Source organism: Phocoena sinus, chromosome 13 (assembly GCF_008692025.1).
Source record: "Phocoena sinus isolate mPhoSin1 chromosome 13, mPhoSin1.pri, whole genome shotgun sequence".
NCBI classification, from domain to species: domain Eukaryota; kingdom Metazoa; phylum Chordata; class Mammalia; order Artiodactyla; family Phocoenidae; genus Phocoena; species Phocoena sinus.
In genome coordinates this window covers 85,903,274-85,928,824 of record NC_045775.1, presented here as the reverse complement: position 1 = coordinate 85,928,824, position 25,551 = coordinate 85,903,274, and the positions used below count along the sequence as shown (strand labels likewise).

The window sequence follows — 25,551 nt, the reverse complement described above, 5'->3', positions numbered from 1 at the left end:
GGTGCAAGGTCAAGACTCAGGAAGGGTAGGCAAGGCACTTACTCTCAGAAGCCTCCTGAGACCCTCCCCTGGCAGGACAGCGAGAGGAGTGCCCCTGGATGCCTCACTTGCCTCACCTTAGTCCCAGTCCTGCTGGGGTGTCCACCCCTGTAAACTCAGTTCTACTTCTGTTCCTTAGTGACCTCTGACCCAGACTGCAGGTACATAGATATGCTCTACCTCAGCCCCATTGAGTAACACTTAGGAAGGAAGCAATCCCCCAGCAACCTCCCACTGAGGACTACCCCACAACCTAGGATGCTAATAACTGCAGAACACGGACAGCCCTGTGGTCCCGCATTCACAAGGTATGTAGTCCAGTCCCTGCTGCTCCCATTATCAGCATCGGCAACTTTCTTCATGACCTGGACTCCCCCTTCTAAGTGCTTCCGGTGCTTCTGGGGCATTTACAAGTAATGTCCAGTGCCTCCCTCATGGGGGCTCCCAGGCGCCCAGCAGATGTGCTTGCTCACGAGGACTAAAGGGGACTCAGGTGCTCTCCTGCAGCACCCACGCCCTCCTAGGCTTTCCCAGGAAGCACATGCTACAGAGTGAAGAGCAAAGAAGGGAAAGGAGGAGTAATGTGGGCAAGGATACAGAAAGAAACTAGCGTAGCAAAACCTCAGGGTAAAGGACTTCCCTGGAGGTCCAGTGGTTAATGAGACTCCGTGCTTCCACTGCAGGGGGCACGGGTTCAATCCCTGGTCGGGGAAGTAAGATCCCGCAAGCTGTGCAGTGCAGCCAAAAATAAATAGATAAATAAAAATTTTAAATAAAATAGTTAAAATACGGTGATCTTCAACTATCTTTGTAATGAGCTGAGAGGTAGATCATAGATAATTAAAAACAAAACCCAAAAATCCCAGGGTAAGAATCTCTTCTGGGATTCAGACTCCAGGCAAGACTAGAATTCACGTCGGCAGCAAGAGCTGGAGGAGCCACAGCCAGACAAGGAGCTGACCCTCAGGTCTGAGCACAGAGGAACAGAGGTTGCTTCAAGCACACAGGGGCAGGAGGTGGTTTTGAGTACTGGAGAAAATTGCTACTGATTATTTTTCTCTTCATCGATCTCCTTTTCTCAGGAATTTGGTGGGAGTCCTGGGAAGAGGAGGTGTAAAGGACATCTTTATGAAAGGACATCTTTGAGAAAGGATGCCATCTACTAGAACTCAAAGCAGATCATGGAGAACCCAGAGCAGTACTGGGTTTGTAAAACTGGTGTAAAGTGAAGGGTACAATCCTACTGAAGGTCACAGAAGGAAGAGAACACTTCAGTGTGTGCCCCTGGCATGGCTAGTCTACTCTGAAGTTACTATCCCTGGATCAAAATGGCACAGAGACGGTCAGCTGCAGGAGGAGAGACATCAGCAGATCAGCCAGAGAGTGAGATGAAGACAAAAGGCAGAGGCCAGGTGGGTTGAGAGGCCTGTGATCCACAGCAGTGATGCTCCCCACGTGACAGTGCAGAGATCTACATCCGTGACCACAGGTGAGCACAGACAAGGTAGGCGCTCAGTCCCGCTGCCCTCAGCAGAGGCCACGATACCTCCTGATCATCAGCTTCAACTCTAAGCTCCACATTTTAAAAGAATGGTGGCAAACTTCACCAAATCCAAAGGAAAAGGGCCAGGATGGTGAAGAGTCCTGACTTCCTGTTGAATGAGGCACGACTGAAGAAACTGTTCCTATCTCAGTACAGAGCGACCTTGGAGGTATTGCGGGTTCTGTCCAGACCACCACAATAAAATGAATGTGACAATAAAGCGAGTCACACAACTCTTTTGGGTTCCCAGCACATATAAAAGTTATGTTTACACTGTACTACAGTCTATTAAGTGTGCAACAGCATTATGTCTAAAAAACAATGTACATATTTTAATTTAAAAATAATGCTGTTGGAAAAATGGCGCCCATACACTGGCTCAATGCTGGGTTTCCGCAAACCTTCAATTTGCAAAAAAAAAAAAAAAAATGCAGTATCTGCAAAACACAATAAAATGAGGTATGCCTGTAATTCACTCAACAGACATGTAATGAGCACATGTACAAAGGTCCAGCCGTAAGTACAGGAGAGACCAACATGAGGAATAGAACACAGGTTAATCCCTTCTTTCCAGGAGCTCTCATTCTAGTGACAGAAACAGACATATCATCTGATTCTGACAGCAACCAGAAATAAGAACAAGAGGCCGTGGGAGCACGGAGGAGGATGGACACTTAGCTGAGTCCTGAAAGACACAGGTGGCGTTCTCCAAGAAGACGAGGAAAACAAGATGGGTGGTTAAGACAGAAGAATAGCACGTGGGGCAGTGTGGGGACATGGGAGTGAGGAGACGGGAGACGGTAATACTAAGATGGTAATAACAGAGCTTTCCATGTCCCTGGCACCACTATCAAGGCTCTACAACCTCACTCACTCGGTCCTCAAGGCAACCCTGAGGGATGACTCAACTCTTTACTGTCCCATGTCACTAGTGAGGAACGAGAGGCAGAGAAAAACTCAGTCATTTAACTCAGCCAAGGTCACAAGCTCACAGGGTTCAATGAAAGGATCTGGCACAATTCCTAGTCTTGTGCACATGCTCTTTGGATAATGGATATTCTTCTTCTTTTTTTTTTTTTTTTTTTTTTTGCGGTACGCGGGCCTCTCACTGTTGTGGCCTCTCCCATTGCAGAGCACAGGCTCCGGACGCGCAGGCTCAGTGGCCATGGCTCACGGGCCCAGCCGCTCCGCGGCATGTGGGATCTTCCCGGACCGGGGCACGAACCCGTGTCCCCTGCATCAGCAGGCGGACTCTCAACCACTGCACCACCAGGGAAGCCCAATAATGGATGTTCTTACTGCTCCTTCCAAGAAGGAAGGAAAGAGGAGCTGATGGGCAGAAAGCAGAGATGGATGAAGGGAGGGAGTTGGCGGTGGAAGTGTCAAGGGACCAGAGATGTAGGATTTATACGATATTAAAGAAAGTCAAACTGAAGAATTTAAGGTAGATAAATAGAACTTATTGAGTTTAAGAATTTAGTTATGGGATACCCAGGTTATGGGGCGTGACAAGCAGGATAATGTCCCCCCACCAAAGGTGTTCACATCCTAACCCCCAGATGCTGAATATTATACCTTACATGGCAAAAGGGACTTTGCAATATGATTTAATGTAGGATTTTCGGATACAGAGGGTGTTCCGGATTAGCCAGGTATAATCACAAGCATGCTCATAAGCAGGAGGCAGAGGGTCAGAGTCAGAAAAGGAGATGATGAGATGAAGGAAGAGGTGAAAGAGATCTGAAGAGGCTGCGCTGTGGGCTCTGAGGATGGAGGACGTGGCGTGCACCAAGGATGCAAGGCGCCCCTAGAAGCTGCAGAAGGCAAGGAATCGATTCTCCTCCAGAACCTCCAGGAGGAATGCAATCCTACCAAAACCTTGATTTCAGCCCAGTGAACCCGGTTCAGATTTCTGTAAGCTAACACATTTGTGCAGTTTGAAGACAGGAAGTTTGTGGTACTTCGTCCATTCGCAATGCGTGGAGTACAGCTATATAAGTGGATGGCTGGAGAGAAGAGGGAAAACGCTGCTAAAGTCGACGAGCTCTGGTAACTGTGAACCCACAACGTTGTTGAATGAGTCATCCCAGGAGTTTACAGCTTCCTGGATGATGGGAAAGAACGTGAAGGGTGGGTAAGCCACCTGTCTTCAGACACTCGAAGGAGCTGTCATTTTCAGAAGGGACCAGACAATCTGTGGGGTTACTCAAGGCAAACACAAACAGTGAGTGGAAGCTACAAGAAGGAGTAATTGGATTCAATAAGAAAAAAAGACTTCTCTACAATCAATCATTAAAATCTGGACCCAGGGCTTCCCTGGTGGCGCAGTAGTTAAGAATCCGCCTGCCAATGCAGGGGACACGGGTTCAAGCCCCGGTCCAGGAAGATCCCACATGCTGTGGAGCAATTAAGCCCGTGCACCACAACTACTGAACCTGTGCTCTAGAGCCCGCGAGCCACAACTACTGAGCCTGCGTGCTGCAACTACTGAAGTCCGCGTGCCTAGAGCCCGTGCTCCGCAACAAGAGAAGCCACCACAATGAGAAGCCCGTGCACCGTGATGAAGAGTAGCCCTTGTTCGCCGCAACTAGAGAAAGCCCACGCACAGCAACGAAGACCCAACGTGGCTAAAAGTGAATTAATTAATTAATTTTTAAAAATCTGGACCCATCTGCTGTGTGGTTTGGTAATTTCCACAGTAGTTCCTGAATGATCTATTATTGGCTGAGTCATATGAAGGATATCTTCACTGGATAGGGTTTAATTAAATTACTTCCAGGGTCTCTGTCACCCTAAAATTCCAGGCTTCAGTTTTTCCATTATATATGGTCTGGGTTCATGATAAACCAGACTAGTAGCCATCATCCCAAAATATACAGCCCTTTTCTACAGCCACGCCTGTGCTCCTTATACGTTCTTATTCCAGCCCAACCCCAGCACGTCCTTCTGCCCGTCCATCACACGCAGCCTCTGAGAACCAGCTCAAACAGAGCCTCCGACATCTATTCTACCTCTGAACTCTCTCTGCGCCCTTAACACCTCACAGATGACTCCAATTTCATATTCTACGGTGCTTCTATGTGGCTTATCACCTCGATACTGAGCAGGGCCCTGTAGGGCTCCTGGGCACAAAAGCCTTTCTGTGTCCTCCGTTTCTGGATTACAGGACATAGGCTTCATTCAGCCTCCAGGACCTTCCCGGAGTTCCATTGACAGGTTCAAACAGATGCTAATCAGGGAAGGGAGGGGATGCAGAGACCAGGGAGGAGCAGTCAGGACACAACAGTGCAGCCTTGGGGCAGGGTCCTGGTTCCCCTCAAGGGATACACACAACCATATATTTCAGCTGTTTTGCAGATACTGAAACCCCCTCCAGGCGGGAGAAGTTAATGGTGATAAATGGAATATTTCCTGCCATATCAGTAAACAAAGGATGTCACAGTCATCAGCGACTGCAGCCCTCCAAAGGAGCTGGTGAGCCCTGAGGAAACTCAGGAAGGAAAGAATACCTACCATCCAGCAGCCATCAGACTGCAGCCACTCCTTAGGGTGCCCTAAGAAGAAACTCAGGGTGAGAAAACACAGGATACGGGCCCCAGATAGCTGAGGTGCACATCAAAGGAATGATGCCAGACAGCCCAGACTCTTGCATCTTCCCATACATAGAAAAGCGATAAATTCCTTAACTTGGGATATCTGGCTTTCTTTAATTAACAATAATCTTTTGACGTTCAGACTACCTGCCCTTTGTTGCAAAACTTCTATATAACCTGGGTCCCCCCCTCGCTTCCTCGGAGCAGTTCTCTCAGGGTCACTTGAGATGCTGCCTCCCAGGTTTGAAATCCTAAAAATTCCCACCGAATAAAACATAACTCTCAGCTTTTAGTTTGTGCATATTTTTATAACTCTCAGCTTCTAGGTTGTGCATATTTTTTAGGTCGACTACAGTAAGCACGTAGATCCCAGACCGGTTGGAACCAGAAGGTTGATGATGCTGACTCCCGATGACCTCACCACCAGCCAAACAGAGGAGTGTCCACGAGCTGACCACGCCCTGCTCCTTGAACGCTATAAGGCTCCTCACGACCCACTCCAGGGCAGGACACACAGTCTTGAGGGCATGAGCCCGCTGTGGTCCCCTTTGCCTGGCAAAGCAATAAAGCTGTTTTTTCCTACTTCACCCACAACTCTGTCTCAGAGATTTAATTCGGTGTCAGGGTACAGAGGCCGGGTTTGGCTTCAACCTTTCCTGACTATAATCAAATTCCTGAGAATCGTACATTATTCATTTTGTATTTCCATGCTTCCCTTACCTCCCAATACTCAGTACAGTTTATTGAATATAGACACCCATCAATAAGGATTTACTGAGTGCAAATGGATGCTTAATAACAAAAGATTCCACAATTTAGTCAAATACCAATTAAGAGAACTGACGCATCAGAGGTTCACCTATATAAACTTTCATTATTATCCCCCCCAAAATTTTCAGCATGGCAGGTGATGCCGAAATGATTTTCACTCTTATATTTGAACTAGTGATGTGGTCACGACTCTAACTAAGTTTGCCTCGGGCTTTCCGTACGGCTTTAGAAAAAAAGAAAATATTCCATTTTACTAAGATACATTTGTTTTTTTCCCGATTCTAAGATTTCTCTTACCTCCAACTATTGTTATATTGAAGGTTTTGGTGACGTTAAATAGTTTGCCATTACGAAGAAGGAAAAACATGCAGGTATAATATCCCTGATCTTTAAACTCTGCATTCTTCTTTAAAAATGGGTTTTGATTGTTCTCTATCTTTTCACAGTTCTGTTATTAAAAAAAGCAAGTTAAAATATTTTAAGTGAGAGTGGTATCATATGACAAGAATTTTAAAGTTAAAGATCTTTAGAGAAAGAGGGAAACAGAAGAAAAACTAGCAATTTCTGAGCAAATGTCTCAGTGATCTGGCACTGCCTCTACTGGAACAATGAAATAGAGTCCCATTCCTGGTATTATCATTATTATTAATACATGCTGGGAAATAGAGTATAGGGGGCACTGTAGCTGCTTTCCTCATTTTCCTTTAATCTCTCTCTTTACACACAAAGAGAGGGAAGAAGAGGAGAAAGGAAAAAAAAACACTACAACAAAAAATATCCCTGCTTGGATCAAAACTTTCCATGGGATTCTATTTCTTAATGCTTTTAGCTGAATTCCATGTATTCAGGACTACCCATCCTGGGGATGGGTAGCGGAGGTGGGAACAGAATTACTCAGAGAACCAGGTACCTAGCAGACTACCCATACCCATCGATGTCCTCCACCAGAAGACAGTGGACTGATTAGAAATGCATGAAAAATACTCCGATGTATAGGCACACACAAACATGTCTCTCTATCACAAATTTCTGTTATGTTGTAGGAATTAATAATAACAGAAAGGCCACCTTTTTCAATCCAGCCATCAGGTACCAGTAAATAGGTTCTGAAGCAATCTAAGAATGAGAGGGGAAAATGGAAACTAAATTGCTAACCTTCACTAGGCGACACTGTTCCTGTAAATACCAACCAAGGAGCAGCTACTGCCCACAGACTCCTCTCAAAGCTGCCAAAGCTGGTAGCAAGCGGAGATAGACCCAGAGGATGCTTAGAGTGGGCTTGGGAAGCACCCACATGTGTATCTCACATCAGTGAATTGTTTCTGCATATACCAAATTTTTATAAACCCCAACTTATTTTTTCTAAGGCATATTAAAATATCAATTCCAAGGCATATAAAAAGATCTTTATTTTTTTTCCAATCGTTTACTGATTTAGCTTCCTTGTTCCCCTCCCCTCGATTTTCTAGCTAAAAACATTCTCAATACGTCTATTTCTAAATTCAAATACCTGCATAGAGGGATTTCTTAAAACCCAGTACACTGATCCCCACACATTTATATATACTGTAAAAACATTTGTACATGTGACAGGAAATAGAGTGAAGTCAACTCAGGGCTGATACAGATATTTGGAAAACATTTCGGATAAGAGCTTCCCTTGAAAAATCACAAGTAAACAGTGTTCAAGCAAAAGCTACAAACAAACATTTCTAAGGAGTCATCATCGGTAGCTTGAACTTTCTCAAGGTCGTCTCTTCAGACCACCCTCTCTCACAGCTCTTCAAAGTGTCCATGACAGAGTGACACTTTTCAGGTTTGTTCCTCTATAGAAATAATATAATTTGTGTTGTGTGTGTGCAGGTATGTGTATGCATATTATGTATGTACGTGTGACTGCACATATACTTGTGTGTATACAATTTCCATAGGATTGTCTAAAGGAGCTCTTACAACTCAACAAGTAAAAGGTACGTCAACTGAAGAAAACAGTTCACAAGAGAAGTAATATTAAGAGGCAGTAAATACATAAAAATGTTTAACTTGTTATTAAGGAAAGAAATAGCGGAAAGATACTAAGAGTTACAGAAGTTTTGCACGTCAGATTTTTAAATGTTCTTAAAAGTATTCATTCCCATGTGGTAGTGATATGAGAAAAAGAGGGTTTTAAAGTGGTGTAGTTCCCTGGAGAGCAGCTTGATAATTTAAATCAAAAGCCATAAACATGCTCATAGCCTTTGATCCAGTTATTCTACTTTTAGGGATTTAGTTAAAGAATAAAATCATAATACACCTCCTGAGTTATGGGAATGATATTTATTTTAGCCTTATAAATAATAGTGAAAAGTAGGAAATTAACAAATGTCCAATAACAGGGGCTTTGATACAAGTATATACACATGGAATCCATGTTTGGGAAAATGTTTAAAGATGTGGAGAAATCATCACAATATAATTTTTAGTGGATAAAGGAAAACACCACTTTTTAAAAGTAGATGTTTACACGGAGAAAAACCCCACTCTCTGGCTGGTGGGATTATGAATGATCTCTATCTTCATCGTTCATTTTTTCCATCTTCCAATTTTGTAAATGCATATAGTCAGAACAAACATATACAACAGAATTTAAAATTTTAAGTATATGCAGCAGAAGAAAATGAACTAGCATTCCTAAAAATTAAAGTTTTTGAAAGAAAAGGAAAATTAAGGAAGGGAGAGGAAGCTGTTATCATTTATTGAATGCCTAACACGGGGCAGGAACCTTGACACTTGCGTTACATGTAGGAGCTCAGACAGGCCACCTGAGCTGTGTGGACTCACAGTTTGTATGTTACAAGACCAAAATGCTTCACAGCCATCAGACCCTCACTTTGGAATTTTGTCTTTTCTGTCAGGTTTTAAGTTAAAATATTTTAAAAGCGTTACCTTATACAATAACGTTCTGTTGACCAGTTTTTGGTAGTAACTATGTTCACAGGCTATCTGCAAAGATTTTTTAACTTCCACAGATTTACTCATTACTTGTTTCTCAGTAAAACAGCTGTGTTTAGGTCTTCTGATGACATTTAATTTCCAGTCATGAGTATCATTTCTAGGAAATAAAGGGTTAGACATATTTTATCATTAGTACAGAGACTTTGCAAATACCACCTTTTAGTAACCAATCCAGTGAAAAATTTCCCTTATTTTTGTATAAAGAGACTCATTCATTGATGCCCAAATCCTGCTCTGTCTCTTTTTGGTTCAGTGCAGCAAGAAATTTAATAACTGCCATGGGAGCGGGGGTAGGGGGCAGTAAATGAGAAAAACCTGAGATGTCCTAAACACACACACACACACACACACACACACACACTCACACACACACACACACACACACACACACACAAACCCACATCAGACCATATGTATTATGGATGTCAGGACAGAAATGTTTAAAACGTCAATGATCTTTAGAGATGGACAGGTTCAAAGATTCTTAACCCAGGATGGGAGAGTGGAGGTGGTTTCATGAGGACTATAATGCTTTCTGAAGGTCTGTATATATGCATTGCATTTTATATTTCTCAGGACACTCTGTTCCTATCCTCTTCTCTTACCGTTGGGTAAACCATGTCTGGAGTGGCTGCTCTCCACGTAGTTATATTAGCACTTTAAGTACCTTACTAAGGAAAAATTAGTTTGAATAGATGTCATTGCTGTTCCTTCTGGTTAGAAGTTAGGAATAGAGAGGAGGAAAAAACTTTAACAGCATTTTTGGAAACGATCTTTCTGTTAACTTTTTATTTGATACTGGAGTATAGTTGATTTCCAATGTTGTGTTAGTTTCAGGTGTACAGCAAAGTGATTCAGTTATACATATACATGTATCTATTTTTTTCAAATTCTTTTTGAATTTTTTGGGGGTTAGGTTGTTACATAATATTGAGCAGAGTGCCCTGTGCTATACAGTCGGTCATTGTCGGTTATCCATTTTAAATATAGTAGTGGAAATGATCTTTTAAAAAAGAAAATGTCTGCAATCTCATGTCTGCTTGAACTGAACGTTACATAGAGATCCATATACTAAATACTACACGAGGTTACGTTGTCCTGTGTGCCTGACACATCTGTACTCGCCCCCCAGAGGCTCTTTCAGCTCTCCTTTTGAGTCTACAATCAGATGGACAGAAAACTGGCACTCACAGAGTTCCAGGTATTGTACCACATGTGTGCACTGAGATGACTCTTTTCCTTACATTAGATGAGAAACCTAACCTTCAGGCAAGGTTAAATAACTCGCCCAAGGTAACACACCTGGTACACAGTCGGGCCAAGATGCAAATGCACATCAGTTTGGCCCTCAAGGCCAGGAGTGCTTGGTACAATACTATACTCTCACAAAACTTTGATCAGACAATGCGATTTTCGCTGTAGGATTAAAGTATCAGTCTCCAGAGACATTTGATTATTAGTAGAGGACTCCTGAAAAATTAAAGGAGGATTCCAGGAGTAGGGTCTGGTCATTGATGACTCCCACACAAAACTACAAAGACTCACTCACCCAAATGATGTACACACACATACATGCACACATACACACATGCATACACACACACACACACACACACACACACACACACCTCTGTGCAAAAACAGAATACTGTTCACCAGTTGCACTATATTTGAAAAAGTTTCTATCTTCAACCCTCCCAGGTGTTCAAAACCACCTTCTCCTGTGTAGGGTCCCATTTATTTTCAAAACCACTGTCAAGGCTGCTGCGCCCACCATCGCTTTAGTCTCGTGTTATTCATCAGCCTCCAACCGCTTCAAAGCTTATCACACAGCTCTCTGAGCCCGCCACCCTCCCTGTCCTATTCCTGGCCCCTCCATGCCTCTCTGACATCCTGCCTCCACCTGATAAGCCCACTTTCTCTTCCTACCCCAGGCTGCGTTCTGCACTTTTCACATCAGAAAGACAGTTAATACCCCCATCTGTCCCTGTCTCCAAGTGACATTCGTAGATGACTGACTCTCCCCATCAATTTGTCCTTGCTGCCTTGTCCAGAATAGTTTGTGCATTTAAATCACGTCTTTCTTCAATCATGATTAGGGAGATCTTCTTCTTCCTCTACCCCTATTGTGAGTATACATTTGACCTTAGTTTGAAAAGACCCAGTTGTGACCCACTTCTGGAATCATCCCTCTTAAAAGGTCACATAAAATTCATTGGTTAACAAGAGTTTCTGAACTTCTTTCTAACTCCTGGGAGTTCCCATATATAAAAACAAACCAAAATGACCCCTTTTTGTGCAAAACCACAGGAGTGCTATCAAGATTTCACTGTGGGGCTTCCCTGGTGGCGCAGTGGTTGAGAGTCCGCCTGCCGAGGCAGGGGACACGGGTTCGTGCCCCGGTCCACGAAGATCCCACATGCCGCGGAGCGGCTGGGTCCGTGAGTCATGGCCGCTGAGCCTGCGCATCCGGAGCCTGTGCTCCGCAACGGGAGAGGCCACAACAGTGGGAGGCCCGCGTATCGCAAAAAAAAAAATAATAATAATACACATATACATAAGTACAGACACAACATCACAAATGTACTGGATAAACACTATGCCATCAGTGTTCTCACTAACGGTTCATCACAGAGAAGTTTTCTTGTCCCAGTTACTCCTTCCCCATCTCACAAAATAAAGTATAAAGAGAACCAAGTTCAGTAATAATCATGGACACATTCAGTGGGTTGCCGTCATTTCACAGAATTTAGGATTCTTGACTACGAATACCCTGGAAGACTCTAGGGTTAGCCTGAGAAGGCTGTGCAAAGCCCTTTCGGTGTTCCCCTCTCTCACTGTCCCTGGCTATAAATTCGTCATTGGCTGACACACACGTCTTTCACCAGTACCGCCACCTGGCTCTCAACAAACCCCTGAAAACTGGACTAGGATGTGTCTACACCAATACCAACCCATCTCCCCAGCTTGACGTTACCACCCAGGAAGCTGACACTGCCCTCCTTCACTACCTGCTCATAACACTACAAAGCCCTCGCCATTTATTTCCTTTGACCGGCAGCTCTAGGCAACGGAAGCAGCTGAATTTAAAAATGAATTTCATTCAGTCCTCACTTCTCTTTGGCAAGGATCTCCTAAAAGTAAATCATACTAAGGTCATCTCCTTTCATTATGATTACTAAGAAGATAAACACAGGGCAGTATTTAATTTAATTTTTCAAGAATGAAGTATTTATTTCATGTTGTAGGAAGAGTAGGGAGAAGGAAATGGATGGAGTATCTGACCTTCCCAATGACTGTATATTTGATTTGCTGAACAAAGCCCAAGAGTGCTATGAAATACGCCAACACAAAGAGAAGGTATACTCACCCCATTCGGATAGAGTAAGATCCACTGTCATTCAAATGAACTGGCCAAAACTCCAAAACATAATCGAGCAAAATAATTCTGGGTGAACTACTCGAGCTCAGCTCAAGGGGTCCATGCGATGCATTTTTGTACCATTTTATGGTGGTTGTTTTATTCTCATACTCCGACGAAGATGAACAAAACTTCAGATAGAAAGGTTCCCCTTCAACTGCAGTAATGTGAAGACGCGAGGTACAAGTTTCTTCTAAAGATTAGCAAAGCAAAAGAAAAATATAAAAACAGAATGACAAAGGTAAATTTTTTCCCCTAATGCATTAGGTGAAGAAGCTGGGTTAGTAACATCCTGAAAAATCTCAACGTCTCACTTCTGTGGATTCTTTTATTTTAGGGTCAGTCTTTCCAACCCTAAAAAACAGGAGGTCAATCTTTCTAACACTAAGGCACTTTCAGAATATAAATGAAGACAGAAAAACCTTCCAACAGCTTCTCCCAAACAGGAAGATACCGGAACTTAACCTACCAAAGCTAGAAGATGCATAAGTTCACTGTAATCTTTTAAAAGAAATGTTACACATTACAACTTCCTCTTAGGGAAAGCCCCCAAAGTCACAGTGTTGCCACACCTACCCCAAAACATCCCTAGCTGAGGAATCTCCAAGGAAAATAAAAAGAGAAACCTAGAGACCACAGAGTTTTCCACTTGTATCGTCAGAAGTCTCACGGGTCTTGTTCTCAACCACTCTACCTAACCATTCCCCGGGCAGACGTGGGGATGGTTAAAGGTGCGCCTACATGTGTATAAATCCATTACCTCTCTAGGTTACCATGTGGATACTCAATACATGATGCATACAATTCATACTGATAATTAATTCATATTGACTCACTGCAAATCTGGGTATCTGTCACTTCCTCTTTCTGAGATCTCTCTCTCTCTCTCTCTCTCTCTCTCTCTCCTCTCTCTCTCTCCCTCTCTCTCTCTCTCTCTCTCTCTCTCTCTCTCTCTCTCTCTCTCTTCCTTCCCTCTTTCTCAAACTAACCCAGATACTCTGGCTTTAGAAATTTATCTGATCCTTTGTGCTGTACAGGGTCATCATTTCCCTCCTTCTTCACTTCCAGCAGTTCAAAGTCAGTGTGAATGGACCTTCCCTGTATCCTGTCTTCCGGCAGCAACCTTTGACTGTATTTTGAGGATGAGAACTCTTAAACTGAACAGAGCGATTCTCTGAGGCCACAGAGAACATGCTTTCTCTATAGTCAGGGTTTATTTCTCAAAGCAACTGTCTGGTTTTAACCACAAGGTTGTTAACCACAAGGTAGAGAGGAAGTGGCTCTAATGGCAAACACACTCTCTGAAAACATGGCTGTCAAACCTACCTGGAAGCACAACATTTAGTGAACATCAACCTCGCATCTGGTGGTTGTTATTAAATCTTTATCTCACAATGCAGGACTTCAGCTTAGAAGGTGTGACGCATGTGTAAATGTGGGTGTTAGTTTTAACTGACACCTAAAAGGATGGTAGGTCATTAACAGCTTGATTTATTTTCTAGTTTTAGAGATGTAATCTACATAGAACAAAGTGCAGAAATCATACATTCTGTGCTCTATTGCGTCTGGACTTTTTGTACATCATTATGTCTATGATGGGCAGTCATACTGCTGCATGTAATGGTGATGTGTTCTCTTTTTCATAGTTATGTAGTATCTAATCGTGGTAGTATTTGACAATTCATTTATCCATTCTATTGGTGTTGAACATTTGGGTGATTTCAAGGTTTTGGTCAATCATGAAAAAGCTTCTATGAGAGCTACCATATGATCCAGCAATCCCACTCCTGGGCATATATCTGGAGAAAACCATAAGTCGAAAAGGTACATGCACCCCAATGTTCACTGCAGCACTATTCACAATAGCCAGGACATGGAAGCAACCTGAATGCCCATCGATGGAGGAATGGATAAAGAAGATGTGGTACATATATACAGTGGAATATTACTCAGCCATAAAAAAGAACAAAATAATGCCATTTGCAGCGACATGGATGGGCCTAGAAATGGTCATACTGAGTGAAGTAAGTCAGAAACAGAAAGAAAAATATCAGATGATATAGCTTATATGTGGAATCTAAAAATATGGTACAAATGAACCTATTTTAAAAAATAGAGTCACAGGTGTAGAAAACAAACATGATTACCAAAGGGGAAAGGTCAGGGTGGGGAGGGATAAATTGGGAGACTGGGTTTGACATACAAACACTACTATATATAAAATAGATAACTAATAAGAACCTACTGTATAGCACAGGAAACTCTACTCAGTACTCTAATGACCTATATGGGAACAGAATCTAAAAATGAGTGGATATATGTATATGTATAACTGATTCACTTTGCTGTACAGCAGAAACTAACACAACACTGTAAATCAACTATACTCCAATAAAAATCAATGAAAAAAAAAAAGCTTCTATGAACCCCTGTGCCTGTGTTTGTACAGACATAGGCACTTATTCCTCTTTGGGGACAGTTATCACTTAAAGAAACCTAGCCTGGAATTCATACTCTCCAGGGTGCACGGTTGGCAGTTGAAAGTTCATATTCCCCAGGCAGCTAATGGCTTCAGAGATCTAATCTTACATTTAACATTGCAGGCTTTGTTGATTTGAAATGGCTTTTGATTGGAGAAATGAGTGGAGCTCAAAGTGTATGGATGGCCCAGAACACCCTCCCCATCTTACAAGAATGGAGCACCACGATCCAGTAGGGTCAAGAGACTAGAGCCTCTGCAATGATGTCTGGGTTTGGAATTGTCTTGAGTTTCGGCAATAATAGGATGTCATCCAACTTCAGCTAAATGAATCTGACACGTAAAATATTGTCAAGTCTGCCTAGAGAGACCCCTTCACAAAAGGTGCTCTTCAAATACCTCACAGGACATAGAGCTGGGACCTTAGCATCCTTACAGCAAAGGCTGCATGGCTGTTGGGAGCCTGCAGCATGTTTTCATAATAACCTGGGAGCAAGGTTATCAGCCTATGTCTATAGGGGCCTTTAGAGCAAGGGGCCTTTTCATGTGATGCACACTTTCCTACAGCTTGGTCTCTCACCTGTTCTGACAGGTCCTTCCATATCAGCAAGAAGAGGTCTGTCTCCTTCTTTTAACACCTGGGTAATGTCGCACGGTATGGATCTCAACGATACATAGATCCTCTTAAGTAAATATACCCAGATATTGGACCTGAATTATCTGAAAGTATCCATAACCAAACTGTAATCTCTTCATCAGTAATTCTCAAAGTAGGGGACATGCGCTCATGTCTTCCCTCCTCCAGATACTGGATCAAGGCAAATCAACAACTGTGCCCCTTCTTTCTTCTCCAAAGCCTTTGGAGAACCTTGTTAATCAATCACGGAACTCTTCTTCAGAGTACCTGCTGAGGTCTCAGAACCTTCTCAGCGAGAGTCTCCAAGCAGTGACTTCTAATAAATTAAAATCGGTACCTGACACCGGACACAAAGCCTACCTGTCTTCCTGGTCCGAGCAGACTTTCTAATGTATTCCTTCTAACTCTAATATTTTCTTTAAGATCTGTAAGGTATTCCCACTCACTTTCCTCACTACCTAGATAATGAGATGAATTTTTGCTTTCCTTTCGGGGAGGAAACAATGTGTTAAAACTTTGTAAAACTCAGTAACAAGGACGGCTGTGAACGCTTCAGTTTCAAATAATGTGAAACTAAGCAAATTTTTATCTCAGACAAATGTATTTCAGGATAAAAGTTTTCACTTCCTGCTCTCTCTACATAAACTCATAGGGCTGAATCCTTTCTTTCTTTTTTTTTTTTGCGGTACGCGGGCCTCTCACTGTCGTGGCCTCCCGTTGCGGAGCACAGGCTCCGGACGCGCAGGCTCAGCGGCCATGGCTCACGGGCCCAGCTGCTCCGCGGCATGTGGGATCTTCGCGGACCGGGGCACGAACCCGTGTACCCTGCATCGGCAGGCGGACTCTCAACCACTGCGCCACCAGGGCAGCCCGCTATGAATCTCTTATTCTGTATTCCAGGCATACCAAATGGTTGGCAACTTTCTAAAGTAAAATTTTAAACCACGAATTTTAATAAATCCAACATCTTCAGTAACAACCTCCACATAAATAAGCCAAACTTTGATATTCCCTCTAGACGACCAATGAAGTATGTTTGTGATTGATTGTAATTACTTACCTGAGGTGCTTATAAACATAAGCACCAAAAGTGTCAGGGGTATTTCTCTACGATGCATGTTTATGATTCTGCTTCAGATGGTTTCTCTGGAAAACAGAATAAGACAGGTTCGGCCAAGACTTTCAAACAAAAGCATACCTGTCTCATGCAGGAGGTTTTAAAAAGTCTTCTGGCATACAGACTTTAAAAAAGTCAGCCCAGCAACTTTTCATATCCCTTCATAGAGTCACCAGTTTTCCTCAGAACTTCCAGCCACGTAGAATTAATAAAATTTCAAGGCATACATTTGGGCACCCAGGGGAAATCCCTAATAATGCAAATTTCTAAGACAAGAGAGCCTGCTGTATTTTAAGTCTGGTCTACTAAATCTTACCTCCAAAGTCAAAGTTGAGGACGACAGTATTTCCAGAAAATCTACCATCCTACGAATGGACAGTCTGCCCATGTAGGTGTGTGTGTGTTCCAGCCGCTTTTTTTCCCCCTCGCCACACCAAAATGTTCATCACAATCTTCACTTACGGGCTGAATTTTTAAATATTGTTCTTTCTTCAGAACTAGGTTAGGAACTAAGTCTGTTTTGTTCATCACTGTATCACTAAAATCAACGCCTCCCACAAAGTAAGCACTGATTAATCCTCGTTAAGAGGAAAAGGTGTGCGCACGTGTATGCATGTGTCTACACTCACAGCCCCTAGTGTTTATTTTAGGAAATGAAGACACAAATCTGGGAGTTTCCCGCCATCCAGATGCCTAATCCACACCCACTCAATGAATGCAAATCTGTGTTGAATTTTGATCCTACTGCAACCTATCTTTGGTTCTACTAATTACAAGTTGAGAGAGTAGAGGAAGGGTGCACTGGGGCTCATACACCAAGTCTATTTCATAAACAAACACGTGCTCCCTGTGTACCACACACCTAGCCCCACTGGGCGTAGGAAGCACAGCACGATGGAAGGAGCTTGGATTTTGGGCCCACACAACTGGACTGGCATTCCTGCTTGAGTCTTGACAAGCTGTGCAACGTCGGGCAAGTTACTTAGAAGTCACAGAGCCTGTTTGCTCATTACCAAAATGGGGTTGATAAGAAGGCCTGTCTCCCAAAAGTACTGAAGTAAGTATTTATGAAGCCTTCCTGGGTGCACGGTAACCGTTCAACCCCAAATAATTCTTTCACCAACTGTCACTCACCGCCCCTGCCATACTAGAAAAGAGTACTGTTAATGCCCAAATCCTTGGTGAAGTTTAATGGCTAAACCGCCAAACCATTCACATCAAGCCTTATGAATAACATTGCCAAGCCTTTGATGTAACTTCCGAGAGGTAATAATCAATAATGTAAAGACAGAGGGATAGTAGGTGTGGAAAGTGCCAACTATTCATAACCAAATCAGAATATGGCTATGGTTTGAAATCAGTCCTCCAGCCCACACACACCACTCTATTATTAACTCTCTCCATCCTCTTATCTCAGGTAGAATGAAAAGTGTTGTTTCCTCTGGTTTAGGTCGACACAGCCTTGCAAAGGGCACTGCTGGGGATTTTTGTTTGATTTTTTTTAATTATCAAGGTTTACTAAGAGATAAAGTTACCATGAGATTACTCAGCATTCTGATGAGTTAACTCTGAGTTTCAATATGAAACATGTTAAGATCCCAGCATGCAAATTAGCTGACATTTGCCCTGCTCTATGTGTATATATAGAATTTTTAATGTACTTACCATGGATTTAAAAGATTAAGATATTAAATAATGGAACTCATTTCCAAAAGACAAATCTGTCATAGATACCCTAGTAAGTATTAACGAAATGTATGTAGGAGGGTATAAATATTACATTTCTTGCGTATGGGAATTTTGGGGGTTCTTTTAGTGTTATATTTGATGATGGTCCCATTTTTTGGCCTTTTCATAATCTTTACATTTCTTTTTCTCTTTCTTTTGTTCTTCTTTCTCTTAAAAAATTTTTCTGATTTCTAAAGTAACATATTCCCATTATAGGACACTTATAACATGAAACTAGAAAAGGAGAAAATAATCTCAACATGCATAATACTTTAGCATTGTCTTATACTTTTTCTATATATTTTCAAATAATTAAGATTTTAAATAATCTCATATCCTGCTGTTCCTACTTAATAAAACAGCATTTTCCTGTGTCAGAAAATACTCTGTTATCATTTTAATTGCCACACAATGTTCCTTCTTGAGGATATATTACAATTTACAAGATATATTTTACTATAAAATAACCCCATGACCATCTTCTCATGTAAGGCAGTACAGATCAGTTTTCGGAGCATGACCTCTGGCACCAGACTGCCTGGTTGAATCCTCATTCTACTCTTTACCAGCTGAATAACATTGGGCTGGTCACTTGCCATCTCTGTTCCTCAATCACTTTATCCGTAAAAGGGAATAACAATACTATCTCCCAGAGCTGATGTGAAGGTTCCGTGAGTTACTATGGCAAATAGTAACTGGTGAATAATAAATATCACTAAGCTATTATTACTTATCTACATTTCTTATTATTTTCTTGGTGCTACTTCATGGCAGTATAGTCTATGAGTCAGAGTACCTTTTAAACATGATGAATGCATACCACCAAGCCGCACCCAGAAATGTAATCATTCATACCCCTCAGCAGTGAAAGACAATATCCCTCCCCTATACCCACAGAAGCATTTGAGCAGTCTCATTCTTTAAATCTAAGTAGGTACTTAAATTGGTAAAATGGTATCTCATGGCTTATTAATCTGCATTTCTATTGGTATAAATGAGGCAAAATATTAATCGTGTATTTTTAAGCTATTTTATTTCCATTCTTTTATGCTTTTTTGTCCAGTTCTTAAATTTTTAGTGTTTTTTTTCAACTTGTTGCACAGTTTTCCCTTCCAATTCCTCTTTTGATGTCTTAACATATGGACAATTTTATATTTATGCAGTCAAACCTATCATTCTTTTGTGACTTTACCATAACTTTTACATTTAGAACATTCCTTTGCCCTCAGTAGTCATATAGATACCTAGCTGTATTTTCTTCATTTTTATGGCTTAATAGGGGCTTTTTGCATTTAATTTTTTACCCTTTAACAATTAACTTTGTTGTTTGGTAGGAAGATAGGGTCTAACTTAATTTATTTTCCCCAAATGGCTCCTAATTACTACTCTATCATTAGTTAAAAATCCTGTCTTTCCTTTAGAGTTGGTTGATACTGTAGTTATATTGTACAGGGCCTCCCTGAGCAATCTATGGAAAATCTAACATAGAAAAATCTAACATCTGCTTGAGAGCGAATACACACAAGCGTGTGACCGAGTGCACGCACGCAAGCACGTGCGTGCGCACATACACACGCCTCTCTCTCTCTGTCTTTGCTCTCCCACTTTGTTTTGTTCTTTTATTCCTAACACTTATCACCAACTGACATACTATCATCTTATGTTTGTTTGCTTGTTTGTTATTTGCTGAATTCATGAATGCATCAAATTCATAAAATATGTACAGTTTGGAGTCTTACGTGATTATCGGATCCATTGTTAAAAGATTAAGATAATCTTCTACCTGTGACATGCTTCTTAAATCATAACATCCTGCAAAGCATGTTTTAACGACTGATGTTAAGTCTAGGGCAATCATCCTTGCTTGGTGTTTAAAAATAAAAAACTGCTGCCTGGGTTCCACCTAGATGTCTGGAATACAGCCTGGACATATCGATTTGTAAAACTCCTCCAGATGATTCTAATATGTAGCCAAGGTAGGCAGACACAGATCCAGGGGACTTACTTCTATACTTAAAAGTAAATTTAAAATATCCTAAACATATAATTAATAAGAATACCTAATAATTAAGATATAAATATACATGCATGTATATGTACGAATACGTGTATGTGTGCACATGTAGGTACGTATGTGCATACACACACACACACCAAGAAAACTCACAAACGTTCTGTAAATCATCCGATGGCATGAAGTTTTCTCTAAATGAAAAAGGCTCTCTTCCAAAGATTGTGTGACCCTGGGTGAGGGTCAGATCCAAGCTGACCACTCCCTCTGCCCCGAAGGCTACACAGTCAAAGGTGCCTCCAGAGCATCTGAATGGTCATCTCCTGAGCTCCTCGTTCTGCCCAACTTTCCTGTTTATAGACCCCATTCTAAGCAAAGTGACGGTTCTCTAGAAAAAATAACGCCCAGAAACTCAGAGTTGTTAGGCCACTTCAGAGCTCCTTCTCTCAAGGAACCTGAGACCAGACCAGGTGAAATGATCAAACAGTGTTTGTTCATTCATCTTCTGAGATGACAAAACAATCAAGTGCCAAGAGGAGAAAATGATCTTGGACATCACGCACACGTACAAGCGTGTATATGCGTGCACACACTTCCACTCTAAGAAGAATTTATGTCAAAATAGGTTTCCCTTGCGGAGGCCAGGAGAATCATTCCCATCCCGCAGTCCTGGTCACACAATGTCTGCTGTTGCTACCCTTACGCTTCCCCAGCCTCCACCCCTGGTCCTGCCGCTGGGGTCACCCTCCACACTTCCTTCCAGCTGCACACTCCCTGAGGTCCTAGCAGTTTGGCCCAGTGGCTGCCTGCTCATGGAAGCTCTCCAGCTAGCCCAGAACCTGCACAAACCCAGTTTCCTGCAAATTTATCCCCTCCTGGCCCATCCAAGGCCCTCAGATTGGAAAGTGGGCCGCAGAGCCCAGCACGGCACAGCACCAAATGGGTGTTATGTAATACAGTGAGCTCAGGTGCCTGTACCTGAAGGGGCTGCCCAGTCATCTGTTGGTCTGCTAACCGCAGTACAGCTGAAGGTTGGCTTCTAACTCCTGGAGGAACCTGAGATGGAGACGAAGGTTTTGAAATCAGGAAAAACTGGGTGTGAATCTGGGATCTGTTACTTAGTAGCTGAATGCCCTTGGGTAAACTACTGAACCTCTCTGGGCTCGGTTCCCCTCCTCTTAAGAAGCATACTGCATTTGGCCTGTAGGAGGCTTAAGCGAAAATGATGCATCTAAAAGTGTCAGACACGAGTGACTGCTTAATAAATGAAAACTATCACTTCTTTTAGCTGTTCTCACCTTTCTAGAAAAAAACGGACTGGTTCAACCACTAAAACTACACTATTAGGGAAAGTTGATATGCTGAATCACCAGTTACTCGTGTGGATACACACATATGTATGCATATGTGCTAATTATTTAAAATAATATATATTATATATAATAGCTATATGTATATGCATGCATTTTTAACGGATCTTTCAGAACCCCTGCCCCTGAGGCTGAGTCGCCCCTTGTCCCCAGCCGGCAGCAGAGGGCAGTGGGAGGGGCCGCAGGTGGCAGAGGCAGGTCTGTCCTTACCTTCAGAAGGCGTCCGGAGGCTAGGGAGGGGCGGCTGTTCCCCTGGACACCCGATGGCGAGGCAGTTGAGAAAGAGCAAAAGCTGCCTTCCTACCACCGTGAAACCAGAAAGGAGAGGAGCCGCAAAGGTAACGCAAGAGATAAGGCAACCAGAGAATGCTGAAAAAGAACAGAAAGTCTGAAGAAAGAAAAAGCGTCTGGCAAAACTCGGCTGGCCGAGGCCGCGGGTGCGGCGCTGCTTCCGGCCCCGCGGCCTGGGCTGTGCCCTGGGTCTGGGACGCTCCTTGACTCGGTTTGCTCTCGGTCCGGGTCCTCCCACTCCCGCTCCTCCGCGGGGGCGCTCTGGGTCCGCAGTGCTTCCGGTCCGGGGGTGCCGCGGAGCCGCGCCGCTCCCAGTCTAAGGATGCTCCTCCGCGGGGGCGTTCCTGGTCTTGGGTGTTTCGCGTTCCGGGCGCTCCGGGGCGGGCTCCCGCCGGTCCGGGGATGCTCCTCAGTGGGGGCGCTCCGGGTCGGCGTGCGCGCTCGTCGTGGCGCTCGGGGTACCGGCTTCTCTGGCTGGGCGCGCCGCCCGTGGGTTCCGGGAGCGGCTCGCTCGCTGGCGTGAAGGCGCGCAGCTGGAAAATCCGGCACCTTGCCGGGGGCCGAGGAGGCTGCGGGCGGGGGCGGCGCGCCTGGGTCCCGGAGCTGGCGGGCCGTGGGCGGTGGCCGGGCGAGCCGCGGGGCCAGGAGGGGGCGCGCCTGGGCGGCTCCTACGCACCCTCCGGGCGGAGGGGCAGCCGGCACCAGAGCCAGGTGAGGAAGTTGTCAGCCCCGGCCTGGCGGAGGGGCAGCATCTGCGCTTAGGGGAAGGGGCTGGGGCCGGCTGGGAGACACGACGGAGGCCGAGGAGTCGTCCCAACGCCACCGGGCGGCTCGCCGAGGCCAACCAAAGGTGCGGAGGACTTGTGGTTCCAGCCCTGGCGTCCTGGCTCCGTCCTAATGCCTTCTGCTTAACCTGAGGGGTGGGTGGTTCGCCATTGGGAAGTAGAAGAGGGGCGCAGAGGTGTTAAATTGAGATTTTAAATTGGTTAGAAGAAAAGGAGGCCAGTGGAGAAAGCGTGTTTCTAAGTTTTTATGGTGTGGTGGAACTCAGGATACATTTTTAGACTGGTCTGTGATTGGACCTTTCAAACAAAAATGAAAAATGAAACCCACAGCAGGCAGCGAAAAGGTTTAGTGAGAGGGAATTTCATTCTTCTTATCCAATCAAAGTCATTCACCACATAATAAAAGAGAAAAATCGTATAAGTATCTCAGTAAATGCAATTAAAAAGCATTTTGCACTTGTCAACACCCTTTCTTGATTAATAACACCTGAGAAACAGAATGGAAAGGACCATTCTTTTTTTTAACATCTTTATTAGAGTATAATTGCTTTACAATTGTGTGTTAGTTTAGGCTGTATAACAAACTGAATCAGCTATACATATACATATATCCCCATATCTCTTCCCTCTCACGTCTCCCTCCCACCCTCCCTATCCCACCCCTCTAGGTGGTCACAAAGCATCGAGCTGATCTCCCTGTGCTATGTGGCTGCTTCCCACTAGCTATCTATTTTACATTTGGTAGTGTATATATGTCCATGCAACTCTCTCACTTCGTCCCAGCTTACCCTTCCCCCTCCCCGTGTCCTCAAGTCCATTCTCTACGTCTGTGTCTTTATTCCTGTCCTGCCCCTAGGTTCTTCATGACCTTTTTGTTTGTTTGTTTTTTACATTCCATATATATGTGTTAATACACGATATTTGTTTTTCTCTTTCTGATTTACTTCACTCTGTATGACAGACTCTAGGTCCATCCACCTCACTACAAATAACTCAATTTCGTTTCTTTTTATGGCTGAGTAATATTCCATTGTATATATGTGCCACATCTTCTTTATCCATTCATCTGTCGATGGACACTTAGGTTGCTTCCATGTCCTGGCTATTGTAAATAGAGCTGCAATGAACACTGTGGTACATGACTCTTTTTTTTTTTTTTTGCGGTACTTGGGCCTCTCACTGTTGTGGCCTCTCCCGTTGTGGAGCACAGGCTCCAGACGCGCAGGCCCAGCAGCCATGGCTCACTGGCCCAGCCACTCTGCGGCATGTGGGATCCTCCCGGACCGGGGCACGAACCCGCGTCCCCTGCATCGGCAAGCAGACTCTCAACCACTGCGCCACCAGGGAAGCCCTGATGACTCTCTTTGAATTATGGTTTTCTCAGGGTATATGCCCAGTAGTGGGATTGCTGGGTCATATGGTAGTTCTATTTTTAGTTTTTTAAGGAACCTCCGTATTGTTCTCCATAGTGGCTATATCAATTTACATTCCCACCAACAGTGCAAAAGGGTTCCCTTTTCTCCACACCCTCTCCAGCATTTATTGTTTGTAGATTTTTTGATGATGGCCATCTGACTGGTGTGAGGTGATACCTCACTGTAGTTTTGATTTGCATTTCTCTAATGATTAGTGATGTTGCCCATTTTGGATTGGGTTGTTTGTTTTTTTGATATTGAGCTGCGTGAGTTGCTTGTATATTTTGGAGATTAATCCTTTGTCAGTTGCTTCATTTGCAAATATTTTCTCCCATTCTGAGGGTTGTCTTTTTGTCTTGTTTATGGTTTCCTTTGCTGTGCAAAAGCTTTTAAGTTTCAATAGGTCCCATTTGTTTATTTTTGTTTTTATTTCCATTTCTCTAGGAGGTGGGTCAAAAAGGATCTTGCTGTGATTTATGTCATAGAGTGTTCTGCCTATGTTTTCTTCTAAGAATTTGATAGTGTCTGGCCTTACATTTAGGTCTCTAATCCATTTTGAGCTTATTTTTGTGTATGGTGTTGGAGAGTGTTCTAATTTCATTCTTTTACATGTAGCTGTGCAGTTTTCCCAGCACCACTTACTGAAGAGGCTGTCTTTTCTCCATTGTATATTCTTGCCTCCTTTATCAAAGATAAGGTGACCATATGTGTGTGGGTTTATCTCTGGGCTTTCTATCCTGTTCCATTGATCTATATTTCTGTTTTTGTGCCAGTACCATACTGTCTTGATTACTGTAGCTTTGTAGTATAGTCTGAAGCCAGGGAGCCTGATTCCTCCAGCTCCGTTTCTCGTTCTCAAGATTGCTTTGGCTGTTCGGGGTCTTTTGTGTTTAGAAGGGACCATTCTTAATCTGATGAAGAGCACCTATAAGAAAGCTACAAGTAACTTCTTAATAAATAGTGAAACACTTGGCATTTTCCTAGGATGGGGAACAAGATGAGGATGTTTGTAACTGAAATCGTCTCGAAATAAAAATACAAGGCATAAATATTGGAAAGGAAGAAATAAAACTACTGGTTTTGACAGAGGGCATCATTTTATGTAGCTCACCCTTTGAAATCTACAAATAAAGCCTGTTGGAATCAATAACTGAGTTTAGCTAAAGACCATGGAATACAAGGTAAATATACAAAAATCAGTTGTAATTCCATATACTAGTAATAGAAATATGAAAAAATGAACTTTGTTTAAAAAAAACAAACCACTTACAATAGCATAAAAAATCAAATACCAAAGGAAAAATTGTTTGAAAGATGTACAAGGTATCTACAAGATATTACTGGGAGAGATGAAAGA

General features: G+C 43.1%; 1 protein-coding gene across 6 annotated transcripts in view; it reads right to left on the bottom strand.

Moving 5' to 3' along the window:
- The window catches only part of IL18R1 (interleukin 18 receptor 1), a 48,383-nt gene extending 25,753 nt beyond the window's left edge, over window positions 1-22,630 (bottom strand). The window contains exons 1-7 of one of the 6 annotated variants that reach the window (XM_032651964.1): window positions 21,914-22,621; window positions 21,312-21,389; window positions 16,538-16,623; window positions 12,311-12,554; window positions 8,872-9,037; window positions 7,015-7,062; window positions 6,244-6,394 (exon numbers count right to left, since the gene is read on the bottom strand). In XM_032651964.1, coding sequence (XP_032507855.1) covers window positions 6,244-6,394; window positions 7,015-7,062; window positions 8,872-9,037; window positions 12,311-12,554; window positions 16,538-16,595 — 667 coding nt within the window. In that variant the 5' untranslated portion in view covers window positions 16,596-16,623; window positions 21,312-21,389; window positions 21,914-22,621. Of the gene's footprint in view, window positions 1-6,243; window positions 6,395-7,014; window positions 7,063-8,871; window positions 9,038-12,310; window positions 12,555-16,537; window positions 16,624-21,311; window positions 21,390-21,913 lie in introns of all 6 variants that reach the window. The other 5 variants (XM_032651967.1, XM_032651963.1, XM_032651966.1 and 2 more) reach the window with 5 other exon arrangements.
- Between the last annotated feature and the right edge of the window lie 2,921 nt (window positions 22,631-25,551).